This window comes from Taudactylus pleione, unplaced genomic scaffold, assembly GCF_031769625.1.
Source record: "Taudactylus pleione unplaced genomic scaffold, aTauple2 ptg000209l, whole genome shotgun sequence".
Taxonomy (NCBI): domain Eukaryota; kingdom Metazoa; phylum Chordata; class Amphibia; order Anura; family Myobatrachidae; genus Taudactylus; species Taudactylus pleione.
The window spans coordinates 1937878-1959662 of record NW_028284611.1 but is presented as its reverse complement, the minus strand read 5'-3'; the positions used below and the strand labels follow the sequence as shown (position 1 = coordinate 1959662).

General features: G+C 47.0%; 1 protein-coding gene across 1 annotated transcript in view; it reads right to left on the bottom strand.

Annotated features, from left to right (window-relative positions):
- The window catches only part of LOC148517814 (guanylate-binding protein 7-like), a 155100-nt gene that overhangs the window by 117079 nt on the left and 16236 nt on the right, over positions 1-21785 (bottom strand). The window contains exons 6-7 of the mRNA XM_088478183.1: positions 19021-19269; positions 15292-15572 (exon numbers count right to left, since the gene is read on the bottom strand). Coding sequence (XP_088334309.1) covers positions 15292-15572; positions 19021-19269 — 530 coding nt within the window. The remainder of the gene's footprint in view (positions 1-15291; positions 15573-19020; positions 19270-21785) is intronic.

Below are 21785 nucleotides of genomic sequence, written 5' to 3'. Positions count from 1 at the left end.
CCTGTGTCATAAGTAAAGGGCTGGCTGGCTTGACCGTTAAAGGGTGCTTTAACCCCCAAAGTACACTCCAAACCAAATAAAAAAATATTTTCTGTGTTTGTGAATTGTGTGCGCAGTAGCCGCACGTGCATCAACAAAGTAGTGCCAAGCGTGCGCCTGTGTCATAAGTAAAGGGCCGGCTGGCTTGACCGTTAAAGGGTGCTGTAACCCCCAAAGTACACTCCAAACCAAATAAAAAAATATTTTCTGTGTTTGTGAATTGTGTGCGCAGTAGCCGCACGTGCATCAACAAAGTAGTGCGAAGCGTGCGCCTGTGTCATAAGTAAAGGGCCAGCTGGCTTGACCATTAAAGGGTGCTGTAACCCCCAAAGTACACTCCAAACCAAATAAAAAAATATTTTCTGTGTTTGTGAATTGTGTGCGCAATAGCCGCACGTGCATCAACAAAGTAGTGCCAAGCGTGCGCCTGTGTCATAAGTAAAGGGCCGGCTGGCTTGACCATTAAAGGGTGCTGTAACACCCAAAGTACACTCCAGTCCAAACCAAATAAAAAAATATTTTCTGTGTTTGTGAATTGTGTGCGCAGTAGCCGCACGTGCATCAACAAAGTAGTGCCAAGCGTGCGCCTGTTTCATAAGTAAAGGGCCGGCTGGCTTGACCGTTAAAGGGTGCTGTAACCCCCAAAGTACACTCCAAACCAAATAAAAAAATATTTTCTGTGTTTGTGAATTGTGTGCGCAGTAGCCGCACGTGCATCAACAAAGTAGTGCCAAGCGTGCGCCTGTGTCATAAGTAAAGGGCCGGCTGGCTTGACCGTTAAAGGGTGCTGTAACCCCCAAAGTACACTCCAAACCAAATAAAAAAATATTTTCTGTGTTTGTGAATTGTGTGCGCAGTAGCCGCACGTGCGTCAACAAAGTAGTGCCAAGCGTGCGCCTGTGTCATAAGTAAAGGGCCGGCTGGCTTGACCGTTAAAGGGTGCTGTAACCCCCAAAGTACACTCCAGTCCAAACCAAATAATAAAAAATTTTCTGTGTTTGTGAATTGTGTGCGCAGTAGCCGCACGTGCATCAACAAAGTAGTGCCAAGCGTGCGCCTGTGTCATAAGTAAAGGGCCGGCTGGCTTGACCGTTAAAGGGTGCTGTAACCCCCAAAGTACACTCCAGTCCAAACCAAATAATAAAAAATTTTCTGTGTTTGTGAATTGTGTGCGCAGTAGCCGCACGTGCATCAACAAAGAAGTGCCAAGCGTGCGCCTGTTTCATAAGTAAAGGGCTGGCTGGCTTGACCATTAAAGGGTGCTGTAACCCCCAAAGTACACTCCAAACCAAATAAAAAAATATTTTCTGTGTTTGTGAATTGTGTGCGCAGTAGCCGCACGTGCATCAACAAAGTAGTGCCAGGCGTGCCCCTGAGTCATAAGTAAAGGGCCGGCTGGCTTGATTGCTAAAGGGTGCTGTAACCCCCAAAGTACACTCCAAACCAAATAAAAAAATATTTTCTGTGTTTGTGAATTGTGTGCGCAGTAGCCGCACGTACATCAACAAAGTAGTGCCAAGCGTGCGCCTGTGTCATAAGTAAAGGGCCGGCTGGCTTGACCATTAAAGGGTGCTGTAACCCCCAAAGTACACTCCAAACCAAATAAAAAAATATTTTCTGTGTTTGTGAATTGTGTGCGCAGTAGCCGCACGTGCATCAACAAAGTAGTGCCAAGCGTGCGCCTGTGTCATAAGTAAAGGGCCGGCTGGCTTGACCGTTAAAGGGTGCTGTAACCCCCAAAGTACACTCCAAACCAAATAAAAAAATATTTTCTGTGTTTGTGAATTGTGTGCGCAGTAGCCGCACGTGCATCAACAAAGTAGTGCCAAGCGTGCGCCTGTGTCATAAGTAAAGGGCCAGCTGGCTTGACCATTAAAGGGTGCTGTAACCCCCAAAGTACACTCCAAACCAAATAAAAAAATATTTTCTGTGTTTGTGAATTGTGTGCGCAATAGCCGCACGTGCATCAACATAGTAGTGCCAAGCGTGCGCCTGTGTCATAAGTAAAGGGCCGGCTGGCTTGACCGTTAAAGGGTGCTGTAACACCCAAAGTACACTCCAGTCCAAACCAAATAAAAAAATATTTTCTGTGTTTGTGAATTGTGTGCGCAGTAGCCGCACGTGCATCAACAAAGTAGTGCCTGGAGTGCCCCTGTGTCATAAGTAAAGGGCCGGGTGGCTTGATCATTAAATGGTGCTGTAACCCCCAAAGTACACTCCAGTCCAAACCAAATTTAAAAATATTTTCTGTGTTTGTGAATTGTGTGCGCAGTAGACGCACATACATCAACAAAGTAGTGCCAAGCGTGTGCCTGTGTCATAAGTAAAGGGCCGGCTGGCTTGACCGTTAAAGGGTGCTGTATCCCCCAAAGTACACTCCAAACCAAATAAAAAAATATGTTCTGTGTTTGTGAATTGTGTGCGCAGTAGCCGCACGTGCATCAACAAAGTAGTGCCAAGCGTGCGCCTGTGTCATAAGTAAAGGGCCGGCTGGCTTGACCGTTAAAGGGTGCTGTAACCCCCAAAGTACACTCCAAACCAAATAAAAAAAAATGTTCTGTGTTTGTGAATTGTGTGCGCAGTAGCCGCACGTACATCAACAAAGTAGTGCCAAGCGTGCGCCTGTGTCATAAGTAAAGGGCCGGCTGGCTTTACCGTTAAAGGGTGCTGTAACCCCCAAAGTACACTCCAAAAAAAATAAAAAATAAATTTCTGTGTTTGTGAATTGTGTGCGCAGTAGCCGCACGTGCATCAGCAAAGTAGTTCCAAGCGTGCGCCTGTGTCATAAGTAAAGGGCCGGCTGGCTTTACCGTTAAAGGGTGCTGTAACCCCCAAAGTACACTCCAAACCAAATAAAAAAATATTTTCTGTGTTTGTGAATTGTGTGCGCAGTAGCCGCACGTGCATCAACAAAGTAGTGCCAAGCGTGCGCCTGTGTCATAAGTAAAGGGCCGGCTGGCTTGACCGTTAAAGGGTGCTGTAACCCCCAAAGTACACTCCAAACCAAATAAAAAAATATTTTCTGTGTTTGTGAATTGTGTGCGCAGTAGCCGCACGAGCATCAACAAAGTAGTGCCAAGCGTGCGCCTGTTTCATAAGTAAAGGGCCGGCTGGCTTGACCGTTAAAGGGTGCTGTAACCCCCAAAGTACACTCCAAACCAAATAAAAAAATATTTTCTGTGTTTGTGAATTGTGTGCGCAGCAGCCGCACGTACATCAACATAGTAGTGCCAAGCGTGCGCCTGTGTCATAAGTAAAGGGCCGGCTGGCTTGACCGTTAAAGGGTGCTGTAACCCCCAAAGTACACTCCAAACCAAATAAAAAAATATTTTCTGTGTTTGTGAATTGTGTGCGCAGTAGCCGCACGTACATCAACAAAGTAGTGCCAAGCGTGCGCCTGTGTCATAAGTAAAGGGCCGGCTGGCTTGACCGTTAAAGGGTGCTGTAACCCCCAAAGTACACTCCAAACCAAATAAAAAAATATTTTCTGTGTTTGTGAATTGTGTGCGCAGTAGCCGCACGTGCATCAACAAAGTAGTGCCAAGCGTGCGCCTGTGTCATAAGTAAAGGGCCGGCTGGCTTGACCGTTAAAGGGTGCTGTAACCCCCAAAGTACACTCCAAACCAAATAAAAAAATATTTTCTGTGTTTGTGAATTGTGTGCGCAGTAGCCGCACGTGCATCAACAAAGTAGTGCAAGCGTGTGCCTGTGTCATAAGTAAAGGGCCAGCTGGCTTGACCGTTAAAGGGTGCTGTAACCCCCAAAGTACACTCCAAACCAAATAAAAAAATATTTTCTGTGTTTGTGAATTGTGTGCGCAGTAGCCGCACGAGCATCAACAAAGTAGTGCCAAGCGTGCGCCTGTTTCATAAGTAAAGGGCCGGCTGGCTTGACCGTTAAAGGGTGCTGTAACCCCCAAAGTACACTCCAAACCAAATAAAAAAATATTTTCTGTGTTTGTGAATTGTGTGCGCAGCAGCCGCACGTACATCAACATAGTAGTGCCAAGCGTGCGCCTGTGTCATAAGTAAAGGGCCGGCTGGCTTGACCGTTAAAGGGTGCTGTAACCCCCAAAGTACACTCCAAACCAAATAAAAAAATATTTTCTGTGTTTGTGAATTGTGTGCGCAGTAGCCGCACGTACATCAACAAAGTAGTGCCAAGCGTGCGCCTGTGTCATAAGTAAAGGGCCGGCTGGCTTGACCGTTAAAGGGTGCTGTAACCCCCAAAGTACACTCCAAACCAAATAAAAAAATATTTTCTGTGTTTGTGAATTGTGTGCGCAGTAGCCGCACGAACATCAACAAAGTAGTGCCAAGCGTGCGCCTGTGTCATAAGTAAAGGGCTGGCTGGCTTGACCGTTAAAGGGTGCTTTAACCCCCAAAGTACACTCCAAACCAAATAAAAAAATATTTTCTGTGTTTGTGAATTGTGTGCGCAGTAGCCGCACGTGCATCAACAAAGTAGTGCCAAGCGTGCGCCTGTGTCATAAGTAAAGGGCCGGCTGGCTTGACCGTTAAAGGGTGCTGTAACCCCCAAAGTACACTCCAAACCAAATAAAAAAATATTTTCTGTGTTTGTGAATTGTGTGCGCAGTAGCCGCACGTGCATCAACAAAGTAGTGCGAAGCGTGCGCCTGTGTCATAAGTAAAGGGCCAGCTGGCTTGACCATTAAAGGGTGCTGTAACCCCCAAAGTACACTCCAAACCAAATAAAAAAATATTTTCTGTGTTTGTGAATTGTGTGCGCAATAGCCGCACGTGCATCAACAAAGTAGTGCCAAGCGTGCGCCTGTGTCATAAGTAAAGGGCCGGCTGGCTTGACCATTAAAGGGTGCTGTAACACCCAAAGTACACTCCAGTCCAAACCAAATAAAAAAATATTTTCTGTGTTTGTGAATTGTGTGCGCAGTAGCCGCACGTGCATCAACAAAGTAGTGCCAAGCGTGCGCCTGTTTCATAAGTAAAGGGCCGGCTGGCTTGACCGTTAAAGGGTGCTGTAACCCCCAAAGTACACTCCAAACCAAATAAAAAAATATTTTCTGTGTTTGTGAATTGTGTGCGCAGTAGCCGCACGTGCATCAACAAAGTAGTGCCAAGCGTGCGCCTGTGTCATAAGTAAAGGGCCGGCTGGCTTGACCGTTAAAGGGTGCTGTAACCCCCAAAGTACACTCCAAACCAAATAAAAAAATATTTTCTGTGTTTGTGAATTGTGTGCGCAGTAGCCGCACGTGCGTCAACAAAGTAGTGCCAAGCGTGCGCCTGTGTCATAAGTAAAGGGCCGGCTGGCTTGACCGTTAAAGGGTGCTGTAACCCCCAAAGTACACTCCAGTCCAAACCAAATAATAAAAAATTTTCTGTGTTTGTGAATTGTGTGCGCAGTAGCCGCACGTGCATCAACAAAGTAGTGCCAAGCGTGCGCCTGTGTCATAAGTAAAGGGCCGGCTGGCTTGACCGTTAAAGGGTGCTGTAACCCCCAAAGTACACTCCAGTCCAAACCAAATAATAAAAAATTTTCTGTGTTTGTGAATTGTGTGCGCAGTAGCCGCACGTGCATCAACAAAGAAGTGCCAAGCGTGCGCCTGTTTCATAAGTAAAGGGCTGGCTGGCTTGACCATTAAAGGGTGCTGTAACCCCCAAAGTACACTCCAAACCAAATAAAAAAATATTTTCTGTGTTTGTGAATTGTGTGCGCAGTAGCCGCACGTGCATCAACAAAGTAGTGCCAGGCGTGCCCCTGAGTCATAAGTAAAGGGCCGGCTGGCTTGATTGCTAAAGGGTGCTGTAACCCCCAAAGTACACTCCAAACCAAATAAAAAAATATTTTCTGTGTTTGTGAATTGTGTGCGCAGTAGCCGCACGTACATCAACAAAGTAGTGCCAAGCGTGCGCCTGTGTCATAAGTAAAGGGCCGGCTGGCTTGACCATTAAAGGGTGCTGTAACCCCCAAAGTACACTCCAAACCAAATAAAAAAATATTTTCTGTGTTTGTGAATTGTGTGCGCAGTAGCCGCACGTGCATCAACAAAGTAGTGCCAAGCGTGCGCCTGTGTCATAAGTAAAGGGCCGGCTGGCTTGACCGTTAAAGGGTGCTGTAACCCCCAAAGTACACTCCAAACCAAATAAAAAAATATTTTCTGTGTTTGTGAATTGTGTGCGCAGTAGCCGCACGTGCATCAACAAAGTAGTGCCAAGCGTGCGCCTGTGTCATAAGTAAAGGGCCAGCTGGCTTGACCATTAAAGGGTGCTGTAACCCCCAAAGTACACTCCAAACCAAATAAAAAAATATTTTCTGTGTTTGTGAATTGTGTGCGCAATAGCCGCACGTGCATCAACATAGTAGTGCCAAGCGTGCGCCTGTGTCATAAGTAAAGGGCCGGCTGGCTTGACCGTTAAAGGGTGCTGTAACACCCAAAGTACACTCCAGTCCAAACCAAATAAAAAAATATTTTCTGTGTTTGTGAATTGTGTGCGCAGTAGCCGCACGTGCATCAACAAAGTAGTGCCTGGAGTGCCCCTGTGTCATAAGTAAAGGGCCGGGTGGCTTGATCATTAAATGGTGCTGTAACCCCCAAAGTACACTCCAGTCCAAACCAAATTTAAAAATATTTTCTGTGTTTGTGAATTGTGTGCGCAGTAGACGCACATACATCAACAAAGTAGTGCCAAGCGTGTGCCTGTGTCATAAGTAAAGGGCCGGCTGGCTTGACCGTTAAAGGGTGCTGTATCCCCCAAAGTACACTCCAAACCAAATAAAAAAATATGTTCTGTGTTTGTGAATTGTGTGCGCAGTAGCCGCACGTGCATCAACAAAGTAGTGCCAAGCGTGCGCCTGTGTCATAAGTAAAGGGCCGGCTGGCTTGACCGTTAAAGGGTGCTGTAACCCCCAAAGTACACTCCAAACCAAATAAAAAAAAATGTTCTGTGTTTGTGAATTGTGTGCGCAGTAGCCGCACGTACATCAACAAAGTAGTGCCAAGCGTGCGCCTGTGTCATAAGTAAAGGGCCGGCTGGCTTTACCGTTAAAGGGTGCTGTAACCCCCAAAGTACACTCCAAAAAAAATAAAAAATAAATTTCTGTGTTTGTGAATTGTGTGCGCAGTAGCCGCACGTGCATCAGCAAAGTAGTTCCAAGCGTGCGCCTGTGTCATAAGTAAAGGGCCGGCTGGCTTTACCGTTAAAGGGTGCTGTAACCCCCAAAGTACACTCCAAACCAAATAAAAAAATATTTTCTGTGTTTGTGAATTGTGTGCGCAGTAGCCGCACGTGCATCAACAAAGTAGTGCCAAGCGTGCGCCTGTGTCATAAGTAAAGGGCCGGCTGGCTTGACCGTTAAAGGGTGCTGTAACCCCCAAAGTACACTCCAAACCAAATAAAAAAATATTTTCTGTGTTTGTGAATTGTGTGCGCAGTAGCCGCACGAGCATCAACAAAGTAGTGCCAAGCGTGCGCCTGTTTCATAAGTAAAGGGCCGGCTGGCTTGACCGTTAAAGGGTGCTGTAACCCCCAAAGTACACTCCAAACCAAATAAAAAAATATTTTCTGTGTTTGTGAATTGTGTGCGCAGCAGCCGCACGTACATCAACATAGTAGTGCCAAGCGTGCGCCTGTGTCATAAGTAAAGGGCCGGCTGGCTTGACCGTTAAAGGGTGCTGTAACCCCCAAAGTACACTCCAAACCAAATAAAAAAATATTTTCTGTGTTTGTGAATTGTGTGCGCAGTAGCCGCACGTACATCAACAAAGTAGTGCCAAGCGTGCGCCTGTGTCATAAGTAAAGGGCCGGCTGGCTTGACCGTTAAAGGGTGCTGTAACCCCCAAAGTACACTCCAAACCAAATAAAAAAATATTTTCTGTGTTTGTGAATTGTGTGCGCAGTAGCCGCACGTGCATCAACAAAGTAGTGCCAAGCGTGCGCCTGTGTCATAAGTAAAGGGCCGGCTGGCTTGACCGTTAAAGGGTGCTGTAACCCCCAAAGTACACTCCAAACCAAATAAAAAAATATTTTCTGTGTTTGTGAATTGTGTGCGCAGTAGCCGCACGTGCATCAACAAAGTAGTGCAAGCGTGTGCCTGTGTCATAAGTAAAGGGCCAGCTGGCTTGACCGTTAAAGGGTGCTGTAACCCCCAAAGTACACTCCAAACCAAATAAAAAAATATTTTCTGTGTTTGTGAATTGTGTGCGCAGTAGCCGCACGTGCATCAACAAAGTAGTGCCAGGCGTGCCCCTGTGTCATAAGTAAAGGGCCGGCTGGCTTGATCGTTAAATGGTGCTGTAACCCCCAAAGTACACTCCAAACTAAATAAAAAAATATTTTCTGTGTTTGTGAATTGTGTGCGCAGTAGCCGCACGTGCATCAACAAAGTAGTGCCAAGCGTGCGCCTGTGTCATAAGTAAAGGGCCGGCTGGCTTGACCGTTAAAGGGTGCTGTAACCCCCAAAGTACACTCCAAACCAAATAAAAAAATATTTTCTGTGTTTGTGAATTGTGTGCGCAGTAGCCGCACGTGCATCAACAAAGTAGTGCAAGCGTGTGCCTGTGTCATAAGTAAAGGGCCGGCTGGCTTGACCGTTAAAGGGTGCTGTAACCCCCAAAGTACACTACAAACCAAATAAAAAAATATTTTCTGTGTTTGTGAATTGTGTGCGCAGTAGCCACACGTGCATCAACAAAGTAGTGCCAAGCGTGCGCCTGTGTCATAAGTAAAGGGCCGGCTGGCTTGACCGTTAAAGGGTGCTGTAACCCCCAATGTACACTCCAAACCAAATAAAAAAAATATTTTCTGTGTTTGTGAATTGTGTGCACTGTGGCTGCACATGTATTAACAAAGGAGCAGCGCCAAGCTGGCTCATTTCTTAAAGGGTGGTGTAACCCACAAAGTGCACTACTCTCCAGCAAAAATAAAAAAATATTTTCTGTGTTTGTGTGCGCCTTAGCCGCACGTATATATCAAATCGATATAACATAAATGGAGGACCAATCTTTCTCAGATAAAAATAAAATAGAGAAAGATCAAGAACCACTTCCTCCTAGTGCTGAAGCTGCTGCCACTAGTCATGACACAGACGATAACATGCCATCAACGTCGTCTGCCAAGGCCGATGCCCAATGTCATAGTAGAGGCCACATACAATCCCAAATGACAAAGTTCAGGAAAATGACCTTAAAAAAAACATTTAAATCATCTGAAGAGAAACGTAAACTTGCCAATATGCCATTTATGACACGGAGTGGCAAGGAACGGCTAAGGTCTTTCCCTATGACTAGTGTGTGTCATACTAGTATGACTAGTATGTTCATGAATAGTGGTTCAGCTTCACATGACGATGGAAGCCCTCCTCCCGCTAAAAAAATCAAACGAGTTAAGCTGGCAAAAGCACAGCAAAGAACTGTGCGTTCTAAGAAGATATCACAAATCCCCAAGGAGAGTCCAAGTGTGGTGGCGGTTGCGATGCCTGACCTTCCCAGCACTGGACGGGAAGAGGTGGCTCTTTCCACCATTTGCACGCCCCCTGCAAATGCTGAAAGGAGCACCCACAGTCCACTTGCTGATATGCAAATTGAAGATGTCACTGTTGAAGTACAACAGGATGAGGATACTAGTGTAGCTGGCGCTGAGGAGGAAGTTGGCGAGGAGGATTCTGATGGTGATGTGGTTTGTTTAAATCAAGCTCCGGGGGAGACAGTTGTTGTCCGTGGGATGAAAAAGCCCATCACGGTCATGCCTGGGCAGAAGACCAAACATTCCACCTCTTTGGTCTGGCAATATTTCTATCCAAATCCGGAAAACAACTGTCTTGCCATATGTACCATATGTAAAGGTGAAATAAGTAGGGGTAGGGACGTTAACCACCTAGGAACATCCTCCCTTATATGGCACCTGCAGCGCATTCATAAAATGTTACTGTCAAGTTCAGAAACTTTGGCTAAGACCGTAAGCAGTCCAGGGACACCTAAATCCTGTTGTCCTGTTGTATCCAAGCGCCTGCAAACCACACCATCAACTCCCTCCTCATCAATTTCCTCCTTAGTCAGGATCTGAAGTAGTCCTGCAGGCCATGTCACTGGCATGACTGACTCTCCTATCCGGGATTCCTCCGGAGGATCCTGCATTGCTACGCCTCCTGCTGCCGCTGCTGCTGCTGCTGGGAGTCATTCATCATCCCAGAGAGGAAGTAGGAACACCACTACTTTTACTAAACAATTGACCCTCCAACAGTCCTTAGCGAGGTGGATGAAGTACGACAGCAGTCATCCTGAAGCAAAACGTATAACTGAGGCCTTGACTGCTATGTTGGTGTTAGACGTGCGTCCGGTATCCGCCATTAGTGCAGTGGGATTTAGACAATTGATGGAGGTAGTGTGTCCCCGGTTCCAAATCCCATCTAGGTTCCACTTCACTAGGCAGGCGATACCGAGACTGTACAGAAACGTCAGAAAAAGTGTCCTCAGTATCCTGAAAAATGCCGTTGTACCCAATGTCCACTTAACCACGGACATGTGGACAAGTGGAACAGGGCAGACTAAGGACTATATGACTGTGACAGCCCACTGGGTAGATGTATCACCTTACGCAGCAACAGCAGCAGCGTCATCAGTAGCAGCATCTCAGAAACGCCAGCTCGTTCCAAGGCAGGCTACGCTGTGTATCACCGGTTTCAGTAAGAGGCACACCGCCGACAACCTCTTAGAGAAACTGAGGGAAATCATCGCCCAGTGGCTTACCCCACTTAGACTCTCCTGGGGATTTGTGATATCTGACAACGCCACCAATATTGTGCGGGCATTATATCTGGGCAAATTCCAGCACATCCAATGTTTTGCTCACACAATAAACTTGGTGGTGCAGAATTTTCTGAAAAGCGACAGGGGCGTGCAGGAGACGCTTTGGGTGGCCCGAAAAATTTCTGGCCACTTTCGCCATTCAGCGACTGCGTGCCGAAGACTGGAGCACCAGCAAACACTCTTGAACCTGCCCCGCCATCACCTGAAGCAAGAGGTTGTGACGCGGTGGAACTCAACCCTCTATATGCTTCAGAGGATGGAGGAGCAGCAAAAGGCCATACAAGCCTATACATCCACCTATGACATAGGCAAAGGAGGGGGTATGCACCTGACTCAAGCACAGTGGAGAATGATTTCCGTGTTGTGCAAGGTTCTCCAGCCCTTCAAACTTGCCACACGTGAAGTCAGTTCAGACACTGCCAGCTTGAGTCAGGTCATTCCCCTCATCAGGCTTTTGCAGAAGCAGCTGGAGAAAGTGAAGGAGGAGCTAAGACGGAGCGATTCCGCTCGGCATGTGGGACTTGTGGATGAAGCCCTTCATTCGCTTTGCCAGGATTCCAGGGTGGTCAATCTGTTGAAATCAGACCACTACATTTTGGCCACCGTGCTCGATCCTAGGTTTAAAGCCTATGTGGTTTCTCTCTTTCCGGCCAACACAAGCCTGCAGAGGTGCAAAGACCTGCTGGTGAACACACTGTCAGCTGAAGCGGAACGTGACACGTCAACAGCTCCTTCTTCATTTTCTCCCGCAACTGGGGCTGCCAGGAAAAAACTTAGCTATCCTAAGCAACCCGCTGGCGGTAATGCAGGGCAGGCAGGACCAAGTTTGGACATCTGTTTCGGACTGAGGGACCTGGCAACAATTTCTGACATGTCTACTGTCACTACATATGATACTGTCACCATTGACAGAATGGTGGAGGATTACATCGGTGACAGCATCCAAGTAGGCATGTCAGACAGTCCATACCTGTACTGGCAGGAAAAAGAGGCAATTTGGAGGCCCCAGTACAAACTGGCTCTATTTTACCTGAGTTGCCCCCCCTCCAGTGTGTACTCCGAAAGAGTGTTTAGTGCAGCCGGGAACCTTGTCAGCGAAAGGCGTAGGAGGTTGCTTCCACAAAATGTGGAGAAGATGATGTTCATCAAAATGAATTATCAACTCTTCCAGGTAGACCAGCCTCCAGAACGTACAGAGAGACCTGTGGTGGTGGATTCCAGTGGGGACGAGTTAATACTCTGTGAGGATGAGGCTGTACACAACACTGAAGAGGGTGAGGAATCGATGGATGAGGACGACATCTTGCCTCCGTAGAGCCAATTTGTGCAGGGACAGATTAATTGCCAGCTTGTTTTGTGGGGGCCCAAACGAACCAATCATTTCAGCCACAGTCGTGTGGCAGACCCTGGCGCTGAAATGATTGGTTTGTTAAAGTGTGCATGTCCTGTTTATACAACATAAGGGTGGGTGGGAGGGCCCAAGGACAATTCCATCTTGCACCTCTTTTTTTTCTTTGCATTTGCATTATGTACAGTTTGGGGCCTAGTTTTTCAAACTGCCATCCTGTCTGCCACTGCAGTGCCACTCCTAGATGGGCCACGTGTTTGTGCCACCCACTCATATTGCTTAGTATCCAGCTACCTCGGTGCAATCTTTTGGACATAAAAACACTATTGTGAGGTGTGAGGTGTTCAGAATAGACTGGAAATGAGTGGAAATTAAGGTTATTGGGGTTAATAATAGCATAGGAGCAGAAAAACCCACAAATTCTGTGATTTTAGCTGTTTTTATGCTTTTTTTAAAAAAAATACAGATCCAAACCACAAAACCCAGAACCCAAAACACGGAAGGGTGGTTTTGGCAAAACCAATCCAGATCCAAAACACGAAGAAAGATCCAGATCCAAAACCAAAACACGAAAAGTGGCCTGTGCACACCCCTAACATCAACACATGACTTTCAGAGTGATGTTATAATTTAGACAAACAGACACTTGACTATGAAAAGAATCTATATTTCTTTTATTTTAATAACTGTTTTCATATCTATTACACAATTCTTATATTGTTTTAAGATAAGATATTTCGCTTTGCTTTTTGTATTGTCTAAACATTTGAAGTTAAATAATAAAGGTTACATTTTAATGGAAGTGCACCATATACAGATTCTCTTTTCCTTTGCCTTCTAGTTGTAAATTCTCGAATCTGTGGTACCACCCCCATTATCAGTACTGATTAAGATTTATTAATATCTGGGGTATTTCTATAATATCAGACTTGGATAGACCTTCCTGTGCAACAGTCCTATTTCTTTCTAGTTTGCAACTGCACAAGCACACCCTTACTGTACTCATCTTACGCTAGAGTGCCACCAACCAAGCACACCCTTACTGTACTCATCTTACGCTAGAGTGCCACCAACCAAGCACACCCTTACTGTACTCATCTTACGCTAGAGTGCCACCGACCAAGCACACCCTTACTGTACTCATCTTACGCTAGAGTGCCACCGACCAAGCACACCCTTACTGTACTCATCTTACGCTAGAGTGCCACCGACCAAGCACACCCATACTGTACACATCTTACGCTAGAGTGCCACCGACCAAGCACACCCTTACTGTGCTCATCTTACGCTAGAGTGCCACCAACCAAGCACACCCTTACTGTGCTCATCTTACGCTAGAGTGCCACCGACCAAGCACACCCTTACTGTGCTCATCTTACGCTAGAGTGCCACCGACCAAGCACACCCTTACTGTACTCATCTTACGTTAGAGTGCCACCGACCAAGCACACCCTTACTGTGCTCATCTTATGCTAGAGTGCCACCGACCAAGCACACCCTTACTGTGCTCATCTTACGCTAGAGTGCCACCGACCAAGCACACCATAACTGTGCTCATCTTACGCTAGAGTGCCACCGACCAAGCACACCCTTACTGTGCTCATCTTACGCTAGAGTGCCACCGACCAAGCACACCCTTACTGTGCTCATCTTACGCTAGAGTGCCACCGACATAGCACACCCTTACTGTGCTCATCTTACGCTAGAGTGCCACCGATCAAGCACACCCTTACTGTGCTCATCTTACGCTAGAGTGCCACAGACCAAGCACACCCTAACTGTACTCATCTTACGCTAGAGTGCCACCGACCAAGCACACCCTTACTGTACTCATCTTACGCTAGAGTGCCACCGACCAAGCACACCCTTACTGTACTCATCTTACGCTAGAGTGAAACCGACCAAGCACACCCTTACTGTGCTCATCTTACGCTGGAGTGCCACCGACCAAGCACACCCTTACCGTGCTCATCTTACGCTAGAGTGCCACCGACCAAGCACACCCTTACTGTGCTCATCTTACGCTAGAGTGCCAATGACCAAGCACACCCTTACTGTGCTCATCTTACGCTAGAGTGCCACCGACCAAGCACACCATTACTGTGCTCATCTTACGCTAGAGTGCCACCGACCAAGCACACCCTTACTGTACTCATCTTACACTAGAGTGCCACCGACCAAGCACACCCTTACTGTACTCATCTTACGCTAGAGTGCCACCGACCAAGCACACCCTTACTGTGCTCATCTTACGCTAGAGTGCCACCGACCAAGCACACCCTTACTGTGCTCATCTTACGCTAGAGTGCCACAGACCAAGCACACCCTTACTGTACTCATCTTACGCTAGAGTGCCACCGACCAAGCACACCATTACTGTGCTCATCTTACGCTAGAGTGCCACCGACCAAGCACACCCTTACTATACTCATCTTACACTAGAGTGCCACCGACCAAGCACACCCTTACTGTACTCATCTTACGCTAGAGTGCCACCGACCAAGCACACCCTTACTGTACTCATCTTACGCTAGAGTGCCACCGACCAAGCACACCCTTACTGTGCTCATCTTACGCTAGAGTGCCACAGACCAAGCACACCCTTACTGTACTCATCTTACGCTAGAGTGCCACCGACCAAGCACACCCTTACTGTACTCATCTTACGCTAGAGTGCCACCGACCAAGCACACCCTTACTGTACTCATCGTATGCTAGAGTGCCTCCGACCAAGCACACCCTTACTGTACTCATCTTACGCTAGAGTACCACCGACCAAGCACACCCCTACTGTACTCATCTTACGCTAGAGTGCCACCGACCAAACACACCCTTACTGTACTCATCTTACGCTAGAGTGCCACCGACCAAGCACACCCTTACTGTACTCATCTTACACTAGAGTGCCACCGACCCGCCTATCCAGACACAGGCTGTCAAAATGTGCCCATCCTCTGTTCTGGTCACGTGCAGCGCAAAATGATGCACAATGCGCAGCACAAACTTACGTAGTACTGACTCTACCTCATCCCCAGGGACGACAGCATGAGATAAAAGTCATGTGGCCCGTTCACAGCTGGTTGTGATGAGTTTGTTATGTGTATGTGTGGAGCAGACTCACCATGAGTTCTTTCTGATACAACAAATCATTGTCCTTGAAGGCCATTTTCATGAATATCTGAAGAGCTTCATTCTCACACTGTCTGCTCAGCTCCATAAACTGATTGAGTGTCTCGGTAGGGGACATGAAACGCTCCTTCATCTTGGTTTCATAGGATTGCGTTGCGTCCCGCACAGCTGCCTTATTTTGTATATCAGATATATTTACCACCACGCTCTCCATGCAGGTGACATTGGAGGAGCTTATAGCTTCTATGTACATGTTTGCCAGATCTCCAAGCACTGGAAACAGGGAAAAAAAAGTATCTGGTATTATCCATTTGTCTCCTACCAGGATGAAACTTAGAGCCTAATTCAACAGTACATGCTAGCGCACTGCTGAACGCAGATTCCTGATGATCGGGAATCTGCGCAGGGGCCAGACCGGGTCTGTGAGCCCGCACATAAACTGGCAGCAGACCGTCAGTGATTGACAGTCTGCTGCCATTTGGGGGCGGGGAGGGGGCGGTGATGTCCTCTGCTCCCCGAAACGAAGGCGTATCACTGCCGTTGGGGGGGAGGGATGAAGCCAGGATCTCTGTCGGCTGATGGAGATTTCCTGGCTTCTTCAGCTCAACTGCAGCGGCCGGCTGTTTCACCCCATGGTCACCTTAGCCAGCTGAAGTATCCAATGCTGTGTTGGACAACGCAGCTCGGATACGTAATGCAGCAGGAGGCATGATGCTTGCGAGCAGCTTATCTATTCCATCTGAAGCTGAATCAGGCCCTTTATCTCTATTACAGGTCATTTTTTTAAAATATTGCTCCTGAAAAATGAAAGTTTCAAACTTCTCCATAGCTTTCGTTGTTATATGAACTTCTACACTGCAATGAGATCTGTAACATAGACCTGTTGGATCTAAGCTGTTCATTTGTGCTTCAATGACCTGTGTGTTCTATAGAGGAAGATGGCAGACAGAATACGCTCCAATCTGATGGGGACACACCTGCAAATAGCATAATCTGTACACAACCTGCAGAGGTTCCCAAATGCGGTCCTCAAGGCTCCCCAACAATTCAGGTTTTATATATATCCATGCTTGAACACAGGTGATTTAGTTAGTACCTCATTCAATTTAATTTAACCACCTGTGTTCAACCATGGATAGCTCTAAAACCAGAACTGCTGGGGGGTGCCTGGAGGACCACGTTTGGAACCTCTGGACTAGGGGAATAATAAGATTATAAAATTCCCAATGCTTGTTCATGTTGTCATAATTTTAAAGCCTTTGTTTACACTCTATGGGGCAGATTCATTAAGTCCCTGGCGGCTGCACACATTAACTTACAGTAACTGATCTCTGCTCTCAGCCTATGGAGGTGGAGGCAGAAATCAGTTATCATAACTGCCAGAAAATGGGCATAGTGATCTGCCCTCATCTAATTGAATCTGACCCTATGTACTCAGAATGATTGCTGGATTGTGTATTGGTTTTGCATTACATTGAATATCATGTTTGCAGGATGCCCGACTGGAGTGAATAAGATTTCCTTGACAATTCCTTTGTGTCAGCAGAGTTATCTCTCCTTCCCCTGTCTGCGCCAGTCTCTTTCCTTCCCCTGTCTGCGCCAGTCTCTCTCCTTCCCCTGTCTGTGCCAGTGTCTCTCATTCTCCTGCCTGCACCAGTCTCTCTCCTTCCCCTGCCTGCACCAGTCTCTCTCCTTCCCCTGCCTGCGCCAGTCTCTATCCTTCCCCTGCCTGCGCCAGTCTCTATCCTTCCCCTGCCTGCAACAGTCTCTCTCCTACACCTATCTGCGCCATTCTCTCTCCTTCCCCTCTCTGTGCCAGTCTCTATCCTTCCAATGTCTGCACCAGTCTCTCTCCTTCCCCAATCTGCATCAGTCTCTATTCTTCTCCTGTCTGTGTCAGTCTGTCTCCTACCCCTGTCTGTTCCAGTCTCTCTTCTTCCCCTGTCTCCGTCAGTCTGTCTCCTACCCTATCTGCGCCAGTTTCTCTCCTTCCCCTGTCTGTGCCAGTCTCTCTCCTACCCCTGTCTGTGCCAGTCTCTCTTCTTCCCCTGTCTGCGTCAGTTTCTCTCCTTCCCCTGTCTCCTACCCCTATCTGCGCCAGTTTCTCTCCTTCCCCTGTCTGTGCCAGTCTCTCTCCTTCCCCTGCCTGTGACAGTCTCTCTCCCTCCCCTGTCTCTCCAGTCTGTCTCCTTCCTTGTCTGTGACCAGTCTCTCTCCTAACCCCTGTCTACGGCCAGTCTCTCGCCTTCTCCTCTCTGTGGCCAGTCTCTATTCTTCACCTGTCTATGCCAGTCTCTCTCCTAACCCTGTCTGCACCAGTCTCTCTCCTTCCCCTTTTTATGTCCAGTCTCTCTCCTTCCCCTCTCTGTGGCCACTCTCTCTCCTTCCCCTGTCTGCACCAGTCTCTCTCCTACCTCTGCCTGAGCCAGTCTCTCTCCTAACCCTGTCTGCACCAGTCTCTCTCCTTCCCCTGTCTATGGCCAGTCTCTCTCCTTCCCCTCACTGTGGCCACTCTCTCTCCTTCCCCTGTCTGAGCCAGTCTCTCTCCTACCCCTGTCTGAGCCAGTCTATTTCCTTCCCCTGCCTGTGACAGTCTCTCTCCTTCCCCTGTCTCTCCAGTCTGTCTCCTTCCTTGTCTGTGACCAGTCTCTCTCCTAACCCCTGTCTACGGCCAGTCTCTTTCCTTCCCCTCTCTGCAGCCAGTCTCTCTCCTTCTCCTCCTGTGGCCAGTCTCTATTCTTCACCTGTCTATGCCAGTCTCTCTCCTAACCCTGTCTGCACCAGTCTCTCTCCTTCCCCTCTATTATGTCCAGTCTCTCTCCTTCCCCTCTCTGTGGCCACTCTCTCTCCTTCCCCTGTCTGCACCAGTCTCTCTCCTACCTCTGCCTGAGCCAGTCTCTCTCCTAACCCTGTCTGCACCAGTCTCTCTCCTTCCCCTGTCTATGGCCAGTCTCTCTCCTTCCCCTCACTATGGCCACTCTCTCTCCTTCCCCTGTCTGAGCCAGTCTCTCTCCTACCCCTGTCTGAGCCAGTCTCTTTCCTTCCCCTGCCTGTGACAGTCTCTCTCCTTCCCCTGTCTCTCCAGTCTGTCTCCTTCCTTGTCTGTGACCAGTCTCTCTCCTAACCCCTGTCTACGGCCAGTCTCTCTCCTTCCCCTCTCTGCAGCCAGTCTCTCTCCTTCTCCTCTCTGTGGCCAGTCTCTATTCTTCACCTGTCTATGCCAGTCTCTCTCCTAACCCTGTCTGCACCAGTCTCTCTCCTTCCCCTTTTTATGTCCAGTCTCTCTCCTTCCCCTCTCTGTGGCCACTCTCTCTCCTTCCCCTGTCTGCACCAGTCTCTCTCCTACCTCTGCCTGAGCCAGTCTCTCTCCTAACCCTGTCTGCACCAGTCTCTCTCCTTCCCCTGTCTATGGCCAGTCTCTCTCCTTCCCCTCACTGTGGCCACTCTCTCTCCTTCCCCTGTCTGAGCCAGTCTCTCTCCTACCCCTGTCTGAGCCAGTCTCTTTCCTTCCCCTGTTTCCGACCAGTCTCTCTTCTTCCCTGTCTTTGCCAGTCTCTCTGGCAAGGACAATGTTATACTTACCCTACCTATGCATGGACTTATATAAGTAACACTACGTTTGGTCCTTGCTTACTTGCAGTCCTCTTGTTATTTAACCATTTGAAGTATGCAACTCACTTGTAAAACTACCAATAAAGACCATTAGAGGAAATATTCTCACCTCTCCCAGTGACGGCATGTATCTCATCCATGCGTTTTACCTCAGCCGTCTCATAAATGTATTTACAGAATTCCCGGGTTTGGGCTATAAATGTGGGACTGAGCTGATCCTCTGACACCTCATCCATCCTCTGTAGTAAATCTCTATTCCCCGCAGGGAAGCCAAACACAAAACATCTGCGCGTCTTGAAATACATCCGGATGCAGTCTCTGCACGCGTTGCGCTCTTGTATCTTCCTTGTGTTTCCCTCTGTGATTTGGGACAGAAATAGAAAACATTTCATCATTAAACAAGCGCAATTTATCCATCATCCACACAAACCGCCTTTACTGTGACCACTACATGGGAATAATGTGTCCCTGATGGCACAAGTCACTGGGGGCCATGAGGAATGTGCAGCACATACTGTAAGGGGCGTGGGAATTGGTGGTGCCACCCATTGTGACCAGTGGGATAATAAGGGATTTCCAGTGCAGTACAGGGAATGTAAAACGCCTGACTGGTTAATTTGGGCAGTGCCATCTTTATTCTTTACATCAGTTTTTATAAATTCCTTCCTTTGTGTCTGAGGATAGAGACAGTTATACGCGGAAGGTCCGTAATTTACTCTCCTTACACCTGAAATGAAGCTGTCGATATTCTGTATCCTATAGATGATAGGGTTATCGGGGTTCTTGGATTACTTGAGCACTAATGTGTTAAATGTATCAGTTATAATATCATTATGCTGACGCAGGGGCAGGAAAGAATGTAATACATCTCCACAACTTGTTATTGTCATCATTATCCTTTATTTATATATATATATATATATATATATATCGCCACAAGGGTTCCATAGCGTCCTTCAAAGTACATAACTAAATGAGCACACAAGATAACACTGACTTACAGTACAATACATTGCAGGACAAGGACATGGTTTATATACAATACAGGACAAGGACATAGGTTATATACAATACAGGACAAGGACATGGTTTACATACAATACAGGACAAGGACATAGGTTATATACAATACAGGACAAGGACATAGGCTATATACATTGCAGGACAAGGACATAGGTTATATACATTGCAGGACAAGGACATAGGTTATATACATTGCAGGACAAGGACATAGGTTATATACATTGCAGGACAAGGACATGGTTTATATACATTGCAGGACAAGGACATAGGTTATATAAATTGCAGGACAAGGACACAGGTTATATACATTGCAGGACAAGGACACAGGTTATATACATTGCAGGACAAGGACATAAGTTATATACATTGCAGGACAAGGACATAGGTTATATACAATACAGGACAAGGACATAGGTTATATACATTGCAGGACAAGGACATAGGTTATACACATTGCAGGACAAGGACATAGGTTATATACATTGCAGGACAAGGACATAGGTTATACACATTGCAGGACAAGGACATAGGTTATACACATTGCAGGACAAGGACATAGGTTATATACATTGCAGGACAAGGACATAGGTTATACACATTGCAGGACAAGGACATAGGTTATACACATTGCAGGACAAGGACATAGGTTATATACATTGCAGGACAAGGACATAGGTTATATACATTGCAGGACAAGGACATAGGTTATATACATTGCAGGACAAGGACATGGTTTATATACATTGCAGGACAAGGACATAGGTTATACACATTGCAGGACAAGGACATAGGTTATATACAATACAGGACAAGGACATAGGTTATACACATTGCAGGACAAGGACATAGGTTATACACATTGCAGGACAAGGACATAGGTTATATACATTGCAGGACAAGGACATAGGTTATATACATTGCAGGACAAGGACATAGGTTGTACACATTGCTACATTAGCCATCACAACACTTAAGCAGCAGGGAGTCAGCAACCCAGTGTTAGGCGCCATTGTGGCGAGTTAGTACATAAGTGATACCGTAAGTAGTAAGAAGAGAAACACATGAGAGAAGAGAGCAGGCAGGGGTGACACAGATGGGGTAGACAGTTTTTATTTATTTATATCTTTATGACCAGTTATTTATATAGCGCACACATATTCCGCAGCACTTTACAGAGAATATTAGGCCAGTCACATCAGTCCCCGCCCCAGTGGAGCTTACACTCTATATTCCCTACAACATGCTCACATACACACACACACACACACACACACACACACACACACATACACACTAGGGTTAATTTGTGTCGGGAGCCAATTAACCTACCAGTATATTTTTGGAGTGTGGGAGGAAACCGGAGTACCAGGAGGAAACCCACGCAAGCACGGGGAGAATATACAAACTCCACACAGTTAGGGTCTTCATGGGAATAGAACCCATGACCTCAGTGCTGCCCACAGTGAGGAAGGAGCACAACACCTATCACAATATTGGTTCCTTTCTTGTGCTGACTGTACAGTGGGAGATGAAACTCGCCATCAGACAGACTAATAAATGATCTGACATTATTATACACAGTCTGGCTGAGTATATTCACTGTCAGACCTGAACACAAATTATTGCATCTGTCAGACATGCTGGAGTGATAATTGCTGTAGCGGCCATACGCTGTGCCCGATCAGATAATTGTGCAGTGTATAATTGCTCAGTGTATTGCCACCAATACCCACAGGCTGGGCTCTAGGCCTGGGACAAAAATAAAGCTACAGTAGATAGTGTCTATAATCCATCAGTTATAACAATCTCACAAATCTGGCCCAACTTTTATACATATGTGATGCCCTGCAA